This window comes from Carettochelys insculpta, chromosome 18 (assembly GCF_033958435.1).
Source record: "Carettochelys insculpta isolate YL-2023 chromosome 18, ASM3395843v1, whole genome shotgun sequence".
NCBI lineage: Eukaryota > Metazoa > Chordata > Testudines > Carettochelyidae > Carettochelys > Carettochelys insculpta.
Window position 1 is genome coordinate 5215760 of NC_134154.1, and position 21926 is coordinate 5237685.

The 21926-nt window shown below is 40.2% G+C and overlaps 1 protein-coding gene across 2 annotated transcripts in view; it reads left to right on the forward strand.

The window, feature by feature from the left end:
- The window catches only part of CIT (citron rho-interacting serine/threonine kinase), a 116033-nt gene that overhangs the window by 82322 nt on the left and 11785 nt on the right, over positions 1-21926 (forward strand). For both annotated transcript variants that reach the window (XM_075013019.1, XM_075013020.1), the window contains 16 exons: positions 30-83; positions 9028-9225; positions 9680-9873; positions 10384-10519; positions 11450-11554; positions 12451-12591; positions 12806-12913; positions 13700-13862; positions 14111-14275; positions 16894-17031; positions 18089-18269; positions 18483-18574; positions 19009-19113; positions 20174-20343; positions 21149-21229; positions 21446-21581. In XM_075013019.1, the coding sequence (XP_074869120.1) occupies positions 30-83; positions 9028-9225; positions 9680-9873; positions 10384-10519; positions 11450-11554; positions 12451-12591; positions 12806-12913; positions 13700-13862; positions 14111-14275; positions 16894-17031; positions 18089-18269; positions 18483-18574; positions 19009-19113; positions 20174-20343; positions 21149-21229; positions 21446-21581 (2167 nt within the window). The remainder of the gene's footprint in view (positions 1-29; positions 84-9027; positions 9226-9679; positions 9874-10383; positions 10520-11449; positions 11555-12450; positions 12592-12805; positions 12914-13699; positions 13863-14110; positions 14276-16893; positions 17032-18088; positions 18270-18482; positions 18575-19008; positions 19114-20173; positions 20344-21148; positions 21230-21445; positions 21582-21926) is intronic.

Here is a 21926-nt window from a genome sequence, read left to right on the forward strand (position 1 = left end):
ATTGATGATTAACTTCTTACCTCCTTTAGGCACATAGAGATGAAATCCAGCGTAAATTTGAAGCCCTTCGTAATAGCTGCACAGTGAGTATTAAATACAGATCATTGAGTTATTTTGAAATTAAGGATAGAGAAAGAAAGAAAAACTCATTTACTCCTTGATGACAATTGTTCCTGACATAGGCTTTTGACTTCAAGGAGTTAGCAGGAGTTAGACTGATTGGATTTGATTTCTTTTAGGCCTCAAATAAACCTCAATTTAGAGGTTTTATTCTGATTCAAAATTGACACTGTTCTTCATCTTTTGGAGAAGGAAGTCAATTCAGATATCTCATGGCAGTGCAGCTAGTAAGAATGGTGTAGCAGCTGCAAAAATTATATGGGATATAGATTTTTTCCTTTCATAAGGGAAGGGAAAAGTCTATGGCTATGTCTATGCAGCAGGTGCTATTTTGAGATACAAAAGTATCCTGAAATAGCTGCCTGTGTTTATGCAACATGCCTGTTGTTTTGAAACAGTTTCGAGATAAAGGGTGTGCTACTCTGGCATCCCTGTAAAGCTCTTCAGAAGAGAAGTACAGGAATGCCTCAAAAAAGGGCTTTATTTTGACATGTGATGCCATTTAGGCAGTGACACATGCTGAAATAGCCTATTTTGAAATCTACTCGAAATAAGCTACCCAATTTGCATAGCACAAATTGCGTGTCTTATTTCAAGATTAGGGTGCTGTGTAGACATAGCGTACCTGTCCAAATCCTGAGCTATGTTGTAGATCTAGGTCAGAGTGAAGGAGCTATTTCACCACTGGAGGTTTTAAAGAGGGCTTCTGAATAAATCCATCTTTGCATAATATCTTGTTCAAAAGAGAACTCAATTCTTAACTTATCTGTTCTGTTACTTGAGAGATCTTTTGACATGTTTTTCATTCATTTCATTCATATGGGACAGATGTCCGAGATTTTGTGTTCTTTATCAACAGATGTTTTCCCAGATCTGCCACTTATTGCTTATTTCTTTGTGATGGTGTGTGGACCATGATGACATCATCTTTCGATCATATACAAATTCTTGAAGTGTGAAACATTGACCACCACCTTTTGTGTAAGAATTGGATGAAGGTCTCTTTTAGTCTTTCTAATCCAGCCTCCATAAAATGGACCTAATTCCTTCTTTGCCCTCTTAAGGGTGTTCCCCTCCTATCCTCTGTGGCTTCTCTACAACGTTAATTTTCCACCATGCATTGATTGCATAGTCATATGTTCTGTAGGAAAGTGCAAGACCGAAAATGGCTTCTTTCAAGAACATTGTTCAGGATAAATTTATTTCTGTAGCCTTTCAAATTTGTAGTTCTTTTTCCTTTGGGCCAGGACGTATTTTCTACTCTTGTCTTGCTGTACACTGATTTGAAGAAAGGAGTATTTAACTAAGACTTAGAGAGGTGTTAGAATCTCCATCCTTACAGGTTTGCAAGTCTTGGCTTGACAAAGACCTGGCTGGGATGATTTAATTAGGGCTGATCCTGCTTGAGGCAGGGGGCTGGACTCATGACCTCCTGAGGTTCCCTCCAGCCCTAGGATTCTATGATTCTGAGGCATAGATTTAATGTTATGTGGCTTAATCTGAATTTCTTTAAGGAAATGTTATCTGTACTTTTTATCCTCTCCATCAAGGAGCTAAAAGGTCCACATGTGTACTTCTATCTATCCGTGCTTATCCCCACAGTTGTTTTTTCTGCTTCAGTGATTGATACTTCTTTTCTTTCCTTAGTTTTCTGTCTTGCTGTCAGCACAGAATAGCAGCTTTCTGTGCAAGTGATCAATACAGATGTTTGGATTTGGCCATCTTCAAAGATCACATAATATGTGGATACTCCCCAAAATTCTCTTCACAGTGTGCTAATTTACAATAGTCAAAATCCATTATTTGGCTGAGCTATCAGTTTGTAAGAATGGCAACACCCTCCAACAGTGAGGACTGGCACGAAGGAATGCCATACATGTCATTTGGTTTCAAAAACAGTATGAGATTAGAGATGCCACATTAAGAGATTTGCCAGTGTAATGTTCAATTTAGATTCTTTAGAAGGATCATTCATGCAGCAGCCAATCCTCATCAATAAGAAATTAATCAAACAGCAACTGAGTTTGTAGTGAATGAATGAGAAATTCCAACACCATATTCAGTTTTCAACATGAGAAATGAAAAGTATAATTCTCAAGACTCCTCTCAATAGTCCATGGGCATAAACACTCATTTTATGTTGCAAGACATCTAGCAGCCTACCGTCTTGTCTTAATCAAAATTGAGGAAATGACAGCACAATCTTGTATTCACCATGGAGAGATCAGTATTGCCCTGAAAATCTGGGGATATCCACTTGATATCCTTGGGTATCTACATCCATGGATGTGGGGAGGCCAATATCTTCAGATCATTTTTGCAGTTGTGGCTGCAGATACTAATTTTGTATCTGCACAGATCTCTAGAGATGAGTTCATGCTTCTATCTCTGGTGCTTCAACACCATGTTCATCCAGTAATTACCATGATGATGCAGGCTTAACTTTTTAGTGGACATCCAAGATTATGACTGGTTCAGAATTTGTGCTGAACTAAAAACAAGAAGACCTGTCAAGATACTAATTCAGACACATTCCTTTTCATTCAGCCCTATTAAAGATTAATGGCTCTACTCATAATGGGTGTTCTTTGATAATATTCCTTCAAGAAAATTCACTCTTAATGTACACATTGACAGCACAGTGCTTCAAACTTTGTAATGGCCATTGCATTTGTTTTACATTATTTAGAAATTCAGAGCAATATAAATATGAAAATAAAATTAATTATACAGAAAATGCATTACTGAAGACTGTCTTTGATAATGTGGAAAGAAATGACCCCTGCTTGGCTAGCTCTTTGGAAATCTGGGCTTCTGGACACAAAGCAAACTCACACTTCTAATGTATATTTATTTATGCCCTTAGTCCACTCATCTCTCACCAGTCAAGTCAGTTTTAAAATTACCATAGGTTGGGATGCATGCATAGGTGATGTGTGACTATTACAAGCCTTTGGTCCTGCTGGAAGTACCCCTGCTTTGTGCTTGGACTATATGTTCAATTGATCTCTACTAGATTCAGGCTTGAGTTAATCAGTTTACTTCAGTATCTCTCTTCCCATTCCCATCAGGAACATAAACAAATCTTAGCCTTTTCTCACCCAGTCTCACAGTCTTATAAGAAGTAACATAATCACAATAAACATTGCTTCACCTCTCCCACCTCCAGTCATATCTGATTACATCCATAGTTTATCCAACAAGTCTGCTGAGAGGAAAAGTCTGATTGTGCTCTTCCAAAGATTCAGTACATAAAACATTCATAACTTCACTTTTGAATCATATTTCATAAGAAATATTTTCAAGACAGTGGGAAGGATTCTATTAATAAAACACATTTAACTAAATAGTGAAGTTTATATTTTTCTTTCTCTTAATTATGTATTACTGATGGATTTAAAATTTTTTGGACAACAAAAACAATTATGTTGGCCTCAGCAATAATGTATGCATTTCATAAACACATTTCAGTAGAGTAAAAAAATATTGTGAAAACTTAGAAAAAAAATTACGCCTCTAAAAATTACTGTGAAATTCTTCATATATATCAACATCTGAACCTTCAGGCTCTTTCAACTATAAGCTTTTCTTATTTATTACAGGTTGAACCTCTCTAATCTGGAACTCTCTCGTCTGGCAAACTCTGTAATCTGGCAGGATTTTAGTTAGCTAAATGACCACTTATGGGTGTGGCCAAGTTTCCTGTAGTCCCATAAAGCTTGTTTACAGCCACCAGGCCTGGCTCTCAGTGCTCTATGCTGTTATTTCACTGTAATTTACCACCAAATATCTTCTAAGAGCCCAGTAAGCAGTGGAAGTGTTGGTAATGTGCTAGAAAATATTGACCTCCTGTTGTCCGTCAAATTCTATCACCCAGCACAGGTCAGGTCCCAAGGGTCCCGGATGAGAAAGCTTCAACCTGTACTTTGGTTAGGGGAATGGAAGATCTTGACATTAATTGGGTGCAGGATCTCCATTTATCCTGTGAATAAAATCAGGTCTACTTTCCTCTCTCCAAAATAGTACCTATGGTTTTTTTTATCATCACCTCCTCCTGTTGTTGGTAGCCTTGCTAGGACTTAATCCTGCAAACACGTGTGAACAGATCAGACACTTTCAACACACAGATCCTGCAAACCCTTTAGGCACTTGTATAACTTTACTCACATGTAGTTCTGTTTGCTTCAACTAGAAGTCTTGATTCTGAACTAGCTCAGGTGGGCGTATGCATATGAGTAAAGTTACATACTTGCTTCAGATTTTGCAGAGTCATGTCTGACAAATGCCAGGCACCTCTTTGGTGCCATATAATATTCACTCCATAGCAAGGAAGCCGCCTGTCCTAAAATGAAGGATTGTAACATGAGGTTAATGCCCAGGCAAAATCTGTAGTGTGACTGAGTTAAATGCATTAAAAAAAAAAAAATCTGTCAATTGCTTGGCTGTGTTGTAACCCAGCCCTCATTTTGTAGAAAATTGTGGGTAAGGGTCAGTTGTAGCCCATGTTGGGCCTTGTTTTGGAGGACCTTTGAAGGTCTCTGCAAACTGTTGTGCTGAAGGAAGGGCTTCATCTTGGGCACCATGTGCAGAGGATGAGGCTCATGGTTGGGGGAGGCAGCCCAATTGCTGGCACCTGGTTAAGCACAAGGATTCACTATACAAGAATATGCAAAGAAAGGAATTACCAGGCATGCTCGCTGCCTCCCCGCTCCTAAACCAAAAAAGAGAAACAAAACAAAATTTGGTTACTATAGAGAGAAGAGAAACACAGGCACCACCATGGCCATATCCCAGTCCCAAGATAAGTGGTGAGTTTCTAGGAGGTAGGACAAACTATCTGTGCTCCTAAAATGTGGCTCAGTCATAGCAAAGGCAAGTGGAGAAAGGGGGAGATAGCAGCAGCAGCAGCAGCAGCAGCATCTTTTTCCTAGCCTCTGAAACCACTTGCCAGGGCTGAGATCTATCATGTTCTGCTAGTATGTGTACTGTAGGACCTCTGGTATAGCCTTTAATCTTCAGGTCTTTCCTACTGGGGCAGCATTACTGATGGTGAAGGGGAGGATCTCGGGTCCAAGGCTGTGTATTTTTGTGCATGGGGGGTGATCCTGTGCTTGCCTTGCTTCCCCATTAATTCAGAATTTGGGGGGTGGGGGGTCAGGGGAGGGATTCTTCATTCTTCTATTTGCCTTTTCATGCTAGCTGTAAGGTGACTGTTTGGAGGAAGATGAGTAGAGCAGAACTTTAGGGGGAAAAACTATACACATTAGTTTGGAAATTCCAAGTTGATTGTGCGTAAAATCTTTACTACCTCCAAACAGAATCTGTTGAGGTCACCCTAAAAAAATCTCAATTCTTTATTTCTTCATTCAACCTCCTCCCTGCACTTTCTTTTGGAGCCTGTAAAAATGGCTGAGGCATCTTGATGGAGATTTGAAGAAGTTTACAGTCTGCAGCTGATAATATCCTGATTCTGCTTTCTAGGCATAATTTACCTGTGGTATTGAATTTTGGAGAAAGTGGCTTGAGGTTTGTATGGCCGTGTCAGATTTGTAAATCTAAACATCGCTATCCTTAGACAGTATCATCTAAGCCACCTGATTTTTGATCCATCCCTGACAATTTTGTAGGCTGGTTATGGTACCTATGAGTCTATGTGAAATATCATATTACTGCAGCACTTGGCATTTGTGTGTTTTGAGGGGAAACTGTCCTGATACTGGTCACTTCCTTGAAGAGATGTTGTTTTCTGGTTACTCTGTATGGCATTGAGAAGGTATGTGTAGTTCAAATACAAGATTAACATGGTCCAGTTAATCATGTCTCAATTTTCAGAATTACAAACATGGTGATGATGTACGTTGTTTCTGGCTAGAATTGTTTTTTTGCCTTCAGATGTTCCGAGGATGGTGATAGAGTGGCATAGCTAAGTTTACTTGGTGTCCTGCAAGTGCGTTTCTATGCTTTCTAGTATTATTTAATGAAATAGATAAACGTTAACTTTGAAATTTGAAGTTTTCTTTTACATATGGGTATTAAAGGACACCAGTATGTACTCTTAAGAGCTCTTCCTTTAATTGCTGTTTGCAAATCTAGTTCCCGTGTAACAGTTTTTTGCCTGGGAATTTCCTGAATTTTACAGTCACTTCAAGAATTTTCTCAATTACAAAACTTCAGTGGAGGTTGCAAGGTTTCTTGACTTGGACTTCTCTTTTTATCAGACTGTCCCTCTGTTGTCTCCACACATAGAATCATAGACTTGTACAACTGGAAGAAGCCTTGAGAGGTCATCTAGTCCAGGCCCCTGCACTTAAGGCAGCATTAATTATTATATAGACCATCCCTAGCAGGAGTTTGGCTAACCTGCTCTTATAGTATCTCCATCTGTGGAGATTTTTAACGTCCCAGTGCTTAACCACCCTGACAGGAATTTTTAACTAATCTCCAATCTAAACCATATGATTTCCTTCTTCGTGGTTTCCAGGTTTCACGACTGGCTTCCACGTTGCTGTGTGGCCATGTCTCATCTATTATTCCAGATCTGGGTTGTGCCCCGAGTGGTTGCCCTCATGGTACTGCTGTATAGATTTTATAAAGTCCATATTGGGCCCATAACATACTTGGAAGATGGTTTTAATTATTAAATCTGTCTGCAAATCTCCCCTTCCTTCATACCATCTGTGGAGGGAGAAACCCTAGTCAGAGAGAGCATTCCTTGCCAAAACCAACAGATTAAAATAAATTTGAAATATGTAGGCCAAGCCATTTTGGAGTTAGGATGAGCCAAAATAATGTTCAGCAAGTGAGAGCACATTATTTCTTCCATTTTTGAACCCTTCATCTCTCAAGTACTTTGGCTGATTTGTCTTATACTTTCTAAAAATGTTCTTCTCTGGAATAAGATCACCAGCTTCTGGCAGATTTGGTTTAGTTTTGGTGAGGCTTAGGGAAGTGAGTCCAAATCAGGCTTATGATTGAAGATTCGCTTTTACCCTAAATGTATGAGGCTATCATCTTGAAATTTTGTCAGTCTGAACAACAATTAAGTTGTTTCAAGTGCTACTCCAACCATTGAGTTATCCTGCCAATTTTTGCAGTTTTACACTCACTCTTTCCTGTATTTTAAACACTTGTAAATGAAATTGATTGTATAACAGCGGTGATGAAACTGACAAGACTTGTCTTCATTTCTTTGGTCTGAAATGGAACAGAAATCTCAAGTTGTCACACTTGCAAACAGAAGTGTTGGCAGTTTTTTTTGGTTGCTTGTTTTAAATTTTATTTCTAAGTTGTTTTTCCCTTTAACAATGTAGGGCCTGATATCTTTATGATGCAGTCTTGGTACCAAAATAATTTACATGATGTATAGGTGATACAGGACAATATGTTTAATTTCAGTAGAGCAGTAGGTGTATTCCAATAATAACTACACTACTGAAAATGTGAGTTGGTGGTGTTTCATTTTAGGGTATGAATCACCTTATAAGCTGATCTAAAACAACTGGTGGACAAAGCCCCTATTCATGTTGTAGTGAATAGATTAAGTCCATCTTTTTGCCAACAGTGTAAAAGGCAAGTACTGTTGGCTTAGATCTAAAAGAGGCATGGTGAAAGGCTGCAATGGGTATTCTTTAGCGCCTGTAGTCAAAAAGAAATGGTTGCATTCTCCTCAGAAAAGGTGAAAGGAGCTGCACACTCTGTCACAGATACTGAGGTCCTTGACTGTTGTACGGAAGCCAGATCATTTAAGTCTAAACATGTACCCAGATTATGTTCTGGGATCTTAAGTTTTTCTTTTAAGAAAGAGTTTTATTACTTTGGAATACAGTAACATTTTTACATATGTGCTGAAATGCCTGCCTCTTGAGCTATTTGTGGCATTTTAACACAAACTATGCTAAATGACGTTTTGTGGTTCTTTAAGTTCTGTTAAACTGTTTTAAGATGAGGTAAGAGGTATATTTTGAGGTATGAAATTCTCCCCTCTCCTCATTGCACTGGTCTTGTAGAATAGGTAGAGGAGGAATTTTTTTTTGTGCTTATCACTCCTTGAGCTTTTCTTAGGGGTTTCCACTCACAGAAACTGGAGGGTTGTGTGAAAATACCCCATTTTTGTTAATATGTTCTAAAAATGTTGAGTTAGCTTTAAAAGCCAAACTTTGCAGAGTGGGATGCTAATCTAGTTTAGTAAATGGGCAGCCCTGCTTCACAAAGGCAAGGATTTGCCATTATACAAGGTTGAATCCTGGATTTTCATTGATGGCACTACTGAATTTTCCACTATAATCAGTGGTACTGTCAACTTTTTCTGTTGTCATATTTATCATGTTACCATCCATAGTTCTGTTGTCCTAAATACTACCTTTTTCTTCATAAGTTATAACTTTTCATTGCTACTTAGGATTTTAGTTAAAGTAAAATAAGTAATTTCTAAATAGCTTTCCTAATAGTATCACTTATAGCACATCTCATATAGGAATCTTAAAAATTGTATTTTATAACGTCTCTGTGGGAAGTATTATCTTCATTTTAGAGATGGGGAAGCTGAGGTGAACAGGAAGAGTGCCTTGCACATCAAACTTGTGAGCAAGTGAACTCCTCGCTCACAAGCTGACATTCTAACCTCTAGAAATTGCCACTAAATTAATCATGAGTTGTATCGCAACATGTCTATATCTGTTTAGGTTAAATCAGAATTAATGTATCTCAGGCAGCTGTCTGGAAGAGGTGAGAGAGACTGCCCATGCTAAGATCATGCTCAAATGTAACAGCTGCAGTTACAAATTGAGCTCATGCTTGAATTGGCAAAAAAAGGTCTGTTTGCTCGGCCAGGTGTGGCTGTAGAAGTGGAAAATATCCTTTCACAGAATTCTGCCCACTGACACAACCCAACTCTTTTGCTCTTTTTAGGTGATTACAGACTTGGAAGAACAGCTGAACCAGCTGAGTGAAGACAATGCAGAACTGAACAATCAGAATTTCTTCTTGTCAAAGCAGCTTGATGAGGCCTCTGGGGCCAGCGATGAGATAGTACAGCTACGAAGTGAAGTTGACCACCTCCGTCGAGAAATCACCGAGAGAGAGATGCAACTCACCAGTCAGAAACAAGTGAGAGTTGTGAAATTATGTTTAAAATCTCTTCAGGACGCTGTCTCCTTGCAAGACTTGGACTAGCCTGATATTCTTTCTGATTTGGAAATGCAACAGAGGGTGTTTATAGCTTTTATAGCAACTTTACTCTACAATGGCTGCTCTGGGAGGCAGTGTGAGAATACATTGCAATCTTTGGTGTGTTCCTTTCTGGCTCACTGCAGCACTGACAGAGAATGGTACTTCTTAGCTGCTCATTTTTGCTTACAGCTAAAGCCATTATAAGGTGTCACTGACATTAAAGGCAACCAGGGTTAAATTAAAAAAGATACAGGCCTTGAAATAAATGAAATGTGATTTACCAGTTCATGCTGTGGATTTGCATATACTGTCATTGAAATGTTAAAGTTGCATCTTAAAAAGTGCATGTTTGATGTGGGCAGTGAGAGTTAATGGGAGGATTTATTTTTAGACCATGGAGGCCTTGAAAACAACATGCACAATGCTGGAAGAGCAGGTGATGGACTTGGAGGCCCTGAATGATGAACTGCTAGAGAAAGAACGTCAGTGGGAAGCATGGAGAAGCGTTCTAGGGGATGAGAAGTCCCAGTTCGAATGTCGTGTGCGAGAGTTACAGAGAATGTTGGATACAGAGAAACAGAGCCGGTATGGCTTTTCTCTTTGTTAATCTTTGTGTAAAAGTGCTCTGTAGAATATAGTTCAATATATACATATAGAATGGGAGACCAAAATCTTCACACAATATGCATTTCTATGAGGTAAATCCGTAAGGTGGATATTTAAACTGATAAATATGACTCTGGTGATATCGATTCCATTTCATTCCTGTACAAGGGCACTGAATACAAAAAATAGTATTTCTAACTGTAGCTTGTATACTGTCTTTCAAGCTAAACCTGGTCTGTGCCATGATATGGTAAACTCAACTTTCATTCTAATTCCTTGTCTGATTACCTTGAGTTCACAAGCGATAGTTCCATCAGGGGATGAGAACAGGACTGTGTAATGTGGAAGCATCACATTAAGTTGATGGTTTCTGTGAACTAACATTTTGCTTTTGAGCTAAGCTTCTGAAGTGTCTTGAGGTCCTGGCATCTTAGGAAGAGGTCAGTCCCACAGAGGAAATGATAGGTACTGTTTTTTCTATTTATACAGGGTGCGAGCAGACCAGCGTATTACTGAATCCCGGCAGGTGGTAGAATTAGCTGTTAAAGAACACAAGGCGGAGATTCTTGCTCTCCAGCAAGCACTGAAGGATCAAAAACTCAAAGCTGAGAGTCTTTCTGACAAGGTCAGTATTATGGTCACCTTTATCTTCTATATATTCACCAAAGAAAAATGTCTCAATTCAGGTGTTTAGGATAAAAATGTAATTTTGAGCTGAACAGTCTCTTTCAGTTGTAGGGTAAATTTTACAACAAGGCAGGCCTTTTCTTGAAGATGCAATCCTGAAGGCCTATATCCTAGCTTTCAAATCAGATAAATCTAACACAAAGGGCAGATAATGATGTTCTGGGTGTTAGTGAACTCTGTAACTGACATAATATTCATATTTGAGCATCAGCAACTAAAACCCATTTGTCTGGATTTTTAAAAAAATCAGATCATATTTTTCATTCTAGCCCAGGGAAGGGAAACTGGCAATAGAGCGTGGGCTGTACGAGTGGCCCTCCTCCATCTCAATGGGCTGCAGCAGCCTGCAGCCCACTGGGGTTCCACCTGTAGACCTGTGGCCCCCTGTATCTCCCTCTCCGCCAGTAGCTCTCGTAAACTGGGGCACTGGAACCCTGTACTTATTTGCTCCTCCCCCTCCCTCCCAGCATTTTCAGAGCATGTGAATCACTTTATTTGTGCTCAGTCCCCACTCCTCACCCTTCCTCACAGAGCTGGAATGCTGTGAACAGCTGATTTCCAGCATTCCAGCTATGCATGGGAGGGGGAAGATGGGGAAGAAATGCGAATCAGGCAATTTGCAGCTCCTCTGAAAGTGCTGGGAGGGAAGGGAAGGAGTTGGGAGTGTGGGGCTCCAGTGCCCCGGTGCACAAGAGGCACATGGGAGAAAGAGGCAGTTTGGGGTCCATGGGCTGCAAGTGGAGCCCTAGTAGGCTGCATGTGACCAGCAAGTTGCCCTCCTCTTTTCTAACCTTTTATGTGTGGTGAATTTGCATATTAAATATTATATTTGTCAGCATCTCTGACCATGTCTGTGTGTCCCAACTAGCTCAATGACCTGGAGAAGAAGCATGCAATGCTGGAGATGAATGCACGCAGTTTACAACAGAAGCTTGAGACAGAACGTGAGCTCAAACAGAGGCTTCTGGAAGAGGTAAGGGCTATCCTGTGAGGGGATTTCCTGTTTTAAAAATTTCAGTGGAAGTCCCCACTATGCAAAACCACAAAAATAGTTAGACTAGGTTTAAATGAAGCCATAACAGTCAGAGTTAATGCTAAAGAACCAGAATTCTCCTTTATCCTTCCTTAGTGTTACTGTGTAGAATAGATAGTAAATCAAAATTATGTGGTAGTTTACATTTTGCAGAAGGGTAATTATCTCAGAGATGGTAACTCCTCATCTATCACAGTTAAGGTGTTTTTGGGTTTGCCTTGTCATAGTTTGAGTTTTTATGGCTCTGCATGCTGTGGTTGTTTGTAAGGAAAGATGTCTTGAAGGTTCCAGAAGATGGGAAGCTTACGTGATTCACACCATCTCCGTCTGCCACAGATTTGAGACAGAGACTTGAGCACTTGTAATTAATTTAATCTCACAGATTAAGCAAAGATGCAGATACTTTCCTTTGTTTCTAAGAATGGTATTTTTTTCCCCGACAGGGAAATATTTTTAGGTAATTTTTTAAGTCAGTGTGAAAGGTCTGGAAAAATGGCATCCAGAAATTCTTGATGATGCTGTCTTCCTCACTAATTTAGGTAGCAGATACAGGATTTCCAAAAACAAAACAAAGCAAATTGCTGCTCTGTACGTGTGTGTAAACACATATAAAATAAAAATGTAGCATTTATGGCCTCATGCAAATCACTCATATTCTGCCAGATGATATGGTGTTTTGGGAAGAAGGAAAGATTCTGGAATTATATAAATAAGATAAATTAATGTTTGCGCTATAAAATAAATGGATGTTTAATTTCAAGTTCTAGAAAAATGCTTATTTTTGCATTTAAAAGCTTGCTTAAAATTGTTTTTGGTCTTTGTTTTCCCATTAATAGCAGGCAAAGCTGCAGCAGCAAATGGATCTGCAAAAAAACCACATCTTCCGCCTGACACAAGGCCTGCAAGAAGCTCTGGATCGAGCAGATCTTTTGAAGACCGAAAGGAGTGACCTAGAGTACCAACTGGAAAACATTCAGGTGAGGATCAATAAGTGGAAAACAAAAGGGATACTGGGGTAAATATCAAATGAGATGTTTTCAGTATATAGCCTGTTGTTGTGTACCATTTCCTTCTAGTGGATAAAGTCAGTACTGCTAGAATGTTTAACTTTCTGCTTGGTCTTTCATACTGTCTTATGTTTGATAGTTCTGTGCTGTTTCTCTGTTCCTGAGGTTGATTTTCTGTTTTCAGGTTCTCTATTCCCATGAAAAGGTGAAAATGGAGGGCACTATTTCTCAGCAAACTAAACTCATTGACTTCCTGCAAGCAAAGATGGACCAGCCAGCCAAAAAGAAAAAGGTGGGTTATAAAGGTTTGGGAGGCCAGAATTCAGAAATCTGGCCATGGAGTTAAATATGTGAAGTCTTCGTGATTTAATTATTTACTGTGTATTCAAAACATATTTTATTTTTATCCTTACTACATAAAACAAACACAACCCAGTTTAAGGAACAATATAAATGACTGACCAAAGCTTTATCAGGCAACATGTCCTTATTGTGGTCTTTCAGTATTTCTGTTTCCAAAAACATGCAAAGTTGCAATCCAGTAATTACATGTCTGCAGCAGGTGGGGAAATATGATCCTTTCCCATTTTCTTAATGAAAATGTACAAACAAGCTTGAAAAAGGGTAAGTATGTGTGAATGTTTTAGAATCAGGAAAGGTTGATCATTTACTTACAGCATAGGCTAGGTAGTTAGAAGTCCTATTCCCAGCTTTGCCCTGGTTTGCTGTGTGATTAAATTAAGCAATTTAATCTATAACGGCTTGCTAAATGTTATAATGTTGATTTATGTCAGGGATGTTGAGGCTCAATTCGCTAATTTTAACAAAAAGCGAGAGCCTCTGTTAGGTGTTATACAAAATAAAAAGTGTCAGTGGTATTATGCAAGCAATGCACATTGCTTTTAAATTAAAATAAACAAAGTCCTCAACATTTTTCTCTTCATCTCCAATTAAAAGCCTATCCTTTTGTGCATCATAATTACCGCTGGGCCCTCTGGCCTGCAATTAGTTTCCCTTTGCCTAGTTTAAATCATCTCTTACTAGGAGTTAGGAGTTGTCTGTGTGTTTCTGTTGCTAGGGCCTGTTTAGTCGGCGGAAAGAGGACCCTTCTTTACCCACACAGGTTCCCCTGCAGTACAATGAGCTGAAAGTGGCACTGGAGAAGGAGAAGGCTCGTTCTGCTGAGCTGGAGGAGGCTCTACAGAAAACACGCATTGAACTCAGATCTGCTCGAGAAGAAGGTAGGGGGGGAGGGTAACAGAAAAGTTGAATCTGGAGAAGAGGGACATTTTGGCCCCAAAACTTGCCTTAAATTGTGCGTCTCTTTAACAGTCATATTACGGTCTAATTCCTATTTTGTCTGCTGCTTTGAAGATGCATTAGAGCTATTCATTTTCTGCACATTGTAACCCTTGAATGGTTACACAGAACCAGTGCTGGGAATTAAACTCATACTGGAGGAGTTAACAAGTTGTATTTGTCTCTGTAGCGGCCCACCGGAAAATAGCAGACCACCCTCATCCATCCACTCCTGCCACAGCCAGACAGCAGATCATCATGTCTGCCATAGTTCGCTCTCCAGAGCATCAGCCAACTCCCATCAGCCTGCTTGCTCCACCCTCAAGTCGCAGAAAAGAGTCCTCCACACCAGAGGGTAAGTCTCAAAGGGAGTATGAAGCTGCCTTTTCCTATTCAGAATAGTCATTCTCCTTTCAAAATCCATCTTTCTCTCTTCATGCAGGTGTGTATAATGACATGCACAAGGATTGTCGAGCTCTAGGTAGCTGATCTGGAAACCAGTGTGAGGGGAATTGGAGCCTAGTCTTTGAGGGAGGAGGGTTCAGTTGCCTATTTGTGAAGGATACATTTTTGTAAAAACTCCTGTCAGTAGTCATGATCATCTCTTCTTGCTCTTGTTCTGTAGTCTAAAGCTCTGCTTGAATGACATTCACTGCTTATTTTATAAAACCTCATTTGAAGGCTTTCTGTCCACTTGAGTTTTTTAATCGACTGAGCTGAAAGAAATCTAGTTTTTGATAGAATATCTTCTGAATAGTACAGCTGGAATTAAACATTTTGGATAGCTTTTTCTGCTTCCTTGTTGATGGCAAGTAGATGTTTTTAGCAAGGAATAAATTTCCTAGGAGACAGTGAAACTGGCTAGACTCAAAGAGCTGTGAAATACACAAAGTAAACATACTAAGAAAAATGCGTTTTGCTAACATCTGTGTGTCTTGAATCTCAATAAAGACTGACAATAAAAAGTTCCAAAAAATTCCATTCCAGTCTTATTGTTGTTCTATGTTGTGCTTCATAGTTGCAATGTTCTTAATTAAATAGGGGTCGTGCAGAGGATATGCTGTCTTGCATCAGCACAAAATTGTGCTTTTGTAGGCTTTTGCTCTTCAGACTACACTTTACTTTCTCAACTACAATTCTGCATTGATCAAGAGGGAGTGTGGATGTTTCCTCCATTTTTGGCATGTCTTTACTTGTCTAAGCTGCAACATCATTCAGCTGAGCAGAAAATTCTGTATAAAGAGAAAGGAATGGCAGTAGTATGAGGGAGACATGACGTGTGCATGGAAAGGTAGGTATTGGGTGAGAGAAGAAGTTGGATCCTTATTAGTAAGGAATGAGGAAAGACATGCATGTTGTTGGAAAATGTGGGGTCAGAGTCGTCAGCACTGAAAGGATGTAATTGAAGATTAAAGGCTGTGCCCACGTATGTTGAGAGAAGTGATACTAGCAGTCTTGGCTAGGCCATGACAATGGGGACTGAGCCTCAAACCTATGAATCTAAAATCATCAGCCTGTAGTGCCTGAGTTAAAAGACCCCAATTGGTTAGCCCAGTGATTGTCATACATTCAAATTCAAAAAGCAATGGAGGTGGAGAGAACACCATGATTTGTAAACATGGATTCCATGTACACAGGGAGAGAAGCCCTCAAGGATGGGCATGGAGAGGATGGGAAGACATAAGCAGCAGGGAAAGGACTTAACATTAGAAGTGAGATTTTGGTCGCTGCCAGTGAAATGTTTCGCCAGGTGCTAGGATGTGCTCATTGGTCAGCATTAAAAGTTGGGAAAATCTGTTCTAGGTGGTATGAAGTTGGTATGGGGAAAGCATGTGCAGTATCTAGCATAGATGGAGAGAGAGAAGCTTTGGTGAAGGGCTTGTCTGTTGGTAGTAAAGAGATCAGTTTAGTACACGATGGCTATGTCTAAACTAGAATGATCCGTCAACAGAAATTACTGTCAGAAGAGATCTTTGAACAAAACTTCTGTTGACAGATTGTGGCCAGGCTGCCAAGAACACTGAAAGAGCAAACCACTCTGTCAAGAGAGAGTAGCTGGACTGTCTGGCAACTCTCTCGACAGAATGGTGAACTGGAAGCACAGCAAACAGAGCTGCCCAGTATCCTGGAAGCCCCGTCTGTTGGAAGAGGGCCACCCCCCTGTAAAGTTCAGACTGGCTTTCTGTCGACAGAGGCATTCTGCCTTATGGGGGAGCAGCAGAATGCTGTCGACAGAAGTGCTGCGTTCTGTCAATTTATTGTTGACAGACTGCCTTGGGAATGTGGACACTCCATGGGTTTGTTGGAAAAACACCAATTTTGTTGACAAAACTGTCTAGTGTAGACATAGCCTGTGAGAACTGAAGCTAAATGACGACCTGGTATGTGGCTGCATTGATTGTAATAACCTTAATGTACTAGGTAGAGTTTTAGCTCTTTCAGCTCTGCAGTCAGTTCTTGAGCCATGTTGACTATACGGGGTATGCAGTACACAAGGTGGTTACTAAGATGTTACGATAGGACGAGATTCGCAGAGTGAAAGTAGGGAAATGTGTTCTGTTTTCACAACCAAGGGTTTATGGTTAATTTTTGCTATTTTGGCTTTATTTTATATGCAGAGCTTAAAATGCTGAAACCTACTGTAAAGTTATTTTTCAAAGAGTCATAGCTTCCAAAACCAGAATGATTCTTTGTGACTATCTAGTCTGACCTCATGAATAACACAGGTCAGAGAACTTTCCCAAAATAATTCCTTGGGCATATCCTTAGAAAAAATCCTGTCTTGATTTTAAAACTATCGGCAATGCAGAATCCACCATGACCTTGGTAAGACATTACACTGGTTAATTACCCTCACTTTTAAAAATGTACACTCTGTTTCTAGCAATTTCTGAAATTGTTTAGCTTCAACCTCCAGCCATTGGATCATGTTATACCTTTTTTCTATACCTGTGACATTTTCCATCCTTCCAGAGTTCAGTCGGCGTCTGAAAGAGCGAATGCATCACAATATCCCTCACCGTTTCAATGTGGGGCTAAACATGAGGGCAACAAAATGTGCAGTGTGTCTGGATACTGTGCACTTTGGACGTCAAGCATCTAAGTGTCTTGGTAAGAACAGGGCGTGTGTGATGGAGAGCAACTGAATGCTAGAATGGAAGGTTAACATGTCAAATAATTCTGCACAGACTCCTATGTCCTTGTTCAGTGAATATAGTTACTGTCTCCACCAGCAGCCTGGATTAAGTTTACTGAGTATTGGTGAAAAGAAATTATTCTCTGTCTGGGAAGACAGGTGACTGATTCCCTGTCCAAAACTGTATCTACACTACAGAGTTCTGTCAACAGAAGTCAGTGTTGACAAATATTTCCCAACAGAACTGCTGTCTACAGAACACATCCACACCTAGTAGGGGCTCCCCCGTTGACACACACTGTCAACAGAGAGCGGCCAGACTGCCCAGCCTTCTGTCAACAGAACAACCAACTGAAAGCTCTGCAAACAGGGCTGCCCAGTGAACTGGAAGCCCTCTCTATTGACAGAGGGCCCCCGGAGCATCTACACTATTTTTCTGTTGACAGAATCTGTCTGCAGAGGCGCTATACCTCCAACTTTCAAGACAGAACTAAGCTGGGAAAAAGGTTGCATTCTGTTGACAGATTCTTGACACAGCACATTTGTAGTGTGGACATTCCCTGGTTTTGTTGACAGAAGGCCTCTTCTATCGACAAAACTTTGTAGCGTAAACGCAGCTCTAGCTAGCACATAGATCTTTTGTGCATATTGTCTTGCTAAAAACCTCTGGGAATTGGGACAGTATTTAGACTACCAGGGAAAGTATATTGTTTTCTGGATTGGCACTGCCTTTGAGAACTGGATAGATCACTGCAACTTCTTTCTTGGTCCGTGAAAATATTTGATAACACATTTCACCTCATCAGAGACTTTATCATCTAGTATTTTCTCCTTGCCAACAAAGACTGGCAGCATCTAATTGTGATGACCCAAAAAGTAACTGGAGGGTATATGCCACTTCTGAAAACATCAGGTGGCTGAACTGAATGTGAAATGATAGGAGAGAGGGGGACTGCTGGGTGACTGGTGGGAAGCTGAACAGACTGGGCAGTGTTTTCTGGTGTGTGTCCTTATAAAGTTTTACTTTCTCAGAATGCCAGGTGATGTGTCACCCAAAGTGCTCAACATGCTTACCAGCTACTTGTGGACTGCCTACAGAATATGCCACACACTTTTCTGAAGCTTTTTGTCGTGACAAATTGAACTCCCCAGGACTGCAGTTGAAAGAGCCAAGCAGCAGTTTACGTCTGGAAGGATGGATGAAGGTGCCAAGGTATAAACATGCGTCTGTGCCAGAGGTGGTGGTGGCAATTATGGAGCTGTGCTGTAAATCATCCCAGATTGTGGGGCGGTTTCTCTGAATTCTCTCTATTTGCCATTGCAATCTTTTGTTACCAGTGAAATTTATCTCCTGAGGATTAGCTCACCACTCTAATTCAAAATGTTGGTGGAAGCTCTGATGTTCTTTTGTGCTTGCTGTGTTTAGGAATAATAAGCGTGGACAGCAGGGTTGGGACAGGAAATTCATTGTCCTGGAAGGAACTAAAGTGCTAATTTATGATGCTGAAGTAAGAGAAGGTAACTTCACACCTCCAACAAACTAGATTTGTCTTTTCTGTTCGCTGACATTCTTTATATAAAGGGATCTAATGAATATATTAACATTAACATTCAGCTCTGAAGAAGTGTGTCTGTCCCACAAAAGCTCATCACCTAATAAATTATTGTTAGTCTTTTAAGTGCTACATGACAGCTGTTTTGTTTTGTTAGAATACAGACTAACACGGCCACCTCTCTGTTACATATCTGTAATAAGGCAATTGTTTTTCCTCCTTTAGTATTTTGTTAACCTTACATTTGTTAAATATTGGAATTCATCTTGTGCTCCATTTGTGAAAAATCCAGTGCTCTACCCACTTCCTTCCTCAAGTTCATTATTTTCCCACTACTTTCTTGTTTCTTTGTGACATGTTTTCATTTGTTCTTCATGTTCTTTCCCCTTCTTCCAAAAGCTGGTCAGCGGCCTGTGGAGGAGTTTGAGCTGTGCCTTCCTGATGGAGATGTGACTGTTCATGGAGCTGTAGGAGCTACTGAACTTACAAATACAGCAAAGACAGGTGAGAATCAGTGCAGCTGAGGTAGAATGGATTTCAACTGATCTATAAGTATGGGTTGGCATCCACCAGCAGTTAAGTGTGGTAGAACAGATCTCATTCTGTAGTTAACTTTTTAAACTGCTGTTCTATAACATCCCAGATCTTTCTGAGGTTCCCCTGTTTCAGTTAGGTATGCCTCATGAATAGTTCAGACATCTAACTTTGGACCCACAAAGTTGAATGCTTCTCTATGGCTGAGCTGTGGATGAGGCACTCTTTCATTCAAATAGAGATAAACCTTAGAGAGTCTTTATAAAATATTGTAAAGCGTCTTTAAACATAGTTCATATAAACTTCTTCGTTCTGTGCCCTTCAGCAGTCTAAATTTTCAAAGTGCATGTCTTGCTTGTGTTCTAGCAATAAACCATTAACTAAAAGTAATATGAGGCACATGGAATCGGATATTCTCTAAGCAGTAATACTTATACTGTACTGATTGTATATAGGGAATTGAACTGACTGAAAAAATCATATATCTCTTGAGTGTAATATTATAGGGCGCAGAAATCAGCTATCAAAAGTTAGGAACATCACTGTTTCTTTAAACAGGCTATTGAATAATAGTCAAAAAGGAAACTGTCTTCCTGTGTTGTATAAGCCAGTATTACAGACATGAAAGAGATCATTTAGTGACTTCTTTCGGGAAGCATACATTGTGGAAGAGTGTTGGAAAAAAACTAGCAGGGATTGCACAGACATGGGACCTTTTTTTTAAAAAAATGAACTTCTCTGTTGTAGCTGACATTTCTCTTCCTCTCTGAATAAAGGGTGAGAGTTAATCTGTACTTAGACAGAAGGATGGAAACCACATGCATAGCACTTTTTACTTTTTTAAGCTTTAATAGCTGGTGTAGAGAAACTGGAATGGAAAACCCTTTCTTTATTGATAGTATAAATTGTATCAGTAAAAATCCTGTTATGGTGACATCTTCTCTGACAAAGATGAAGGATGCTAATTTCAGCCAGGTGAAATTGTTCCAACTGCTAACCCCCATTTTGTTTTTTCTCTGAAACCTCTTAGATGTGCCATATATACTAAAGGTGGAGTCTCATCCACACACTACATGCTGGCCTGGCAGGACACTATATTTATTAGCACCTGCTTTCCCTGATAAGCAGCGCTGGGTCTCTGCTTTGGAGTCAATAGTGGCAGGAGGGAGAGTTTCCAGGGAAAAAGCTGAAGCTGATGCAGTAAGTACAAATAGATTATCTAATAATAAAATCTTGGAGGGAACCACTTTGAAATGTTCTTTCTTAGTATTTGACCCCGGACAGAGTCCGAGCTGCCAGGGCCATGGAGCCACCAGTGGCCCCAGGTGGAGCTCTGGATGCTAGATCTTGCTGCTGGGGTTGTCATCAGCTTCACACCCTCGGCAGGTGGGGCTCCATCTGGGGCCATTGGTGGCTCCTCGCCCGGGGCCACTGGCAGGTCCACACCCCTGGCTGGAAGGGTTCCCTGCCCCTAGCCAGTGGGGCTGCCTGCCAAGAGTGGCTGAGCCCCCAACACCTAACAACCTCTATGGCTGGTTCTCCCTGGTCCAGCAATATCTGTGGTCCTACTGGACCAGAGTGTCCCAGACAAGAGAGGTTCAACCTGTACTAATGTGACTGTCTTAGTGCCTCCCTTCTGGATGTGTTCAAATAGAGAGACGTTCATGGCTTGTTTTCTCACTTTCATAATAGCTGTGTCTTGCTATGTCACAGCTTATTCACCTTTGTGGTGAGATCCCAACAGCTTTGACACACGTTTCATGTTGCAGAAGAACACTTTTTCCACTGCAGAATGCTGTGTATGAGCAGATGTTTACAGTTCAAATAGTAATACGTTGTTTAGTGTTGGTTATAATCAAGGTAGCACACGTCTGGAGGCAGTAACATTCTATATCAGGGTATAAGGAAACTGCAGATTTCAGTAAGTCAGTGCTAAGCGTGGTCTAAATGTTGGATTTGTGCTTGCCTGGTTAATCATATTGAATTTTCTTTTTGTCGCATACAGAAGCTGCTTGGAAATTCTCTGTTGAAGCTGGAGGGGGAAGACCGTCTGGATATAAATTGCACAATGCCCTTCAGTGACCAGGTGATGACATTTGTGCACAATGCTCAGACTGGACTTTGTGTACCTTGCATGAATGAAGTATGTGTATCCAGACTTTTAAATAGGAACATGATGCCTTTTGTACCTGGTGGTTGGATTCCTTCTGCTCTTGGCTGATATTGTGCATGAGTTAAATTTAGTGTTTAAGCTTTCTTGTGTTGTTATACAGTGCTGATTATTCAATTTTTGTCTTTATAGGTGGTACTTGTTGGTACAGAGGAAGGTCTCTATGCCCTGAATGTGTTGAAAAATTCCTTAACACACATTCCAGGGCTTGGTGCTGTTTTCCAAATTCACCTCATAAAGGATTTGGATAAGCTGCTCATGATAGCAGGTATGATGGTAGGAAGATGGCAGCTTCTGGCTTTTGTGGAAGTGTTCCTATAAATATTCTAGATTGTGAAGGTTAAAGGGAAACTTCCACAGCACAGTGTCGGTGGGACTTGCTTTCCCTGGGTTCCTCTCTACTTTTTATGGATAGCTTTTCTGTGGTGGTTGATCAGAGTGTCATCTCATGTACGCTAATGAATGAAGTAATGTTCACAGTATTCCTGCACAATGACAATGAGCTCTGTTTTTTACAGATGGGAGACCGACCAACAGAGACCAAATTGTTGAAACCTGAATTTCTTAATCTATATTTAGCACCTAAATGAAGGTGTTCTTATTATAAGAGATG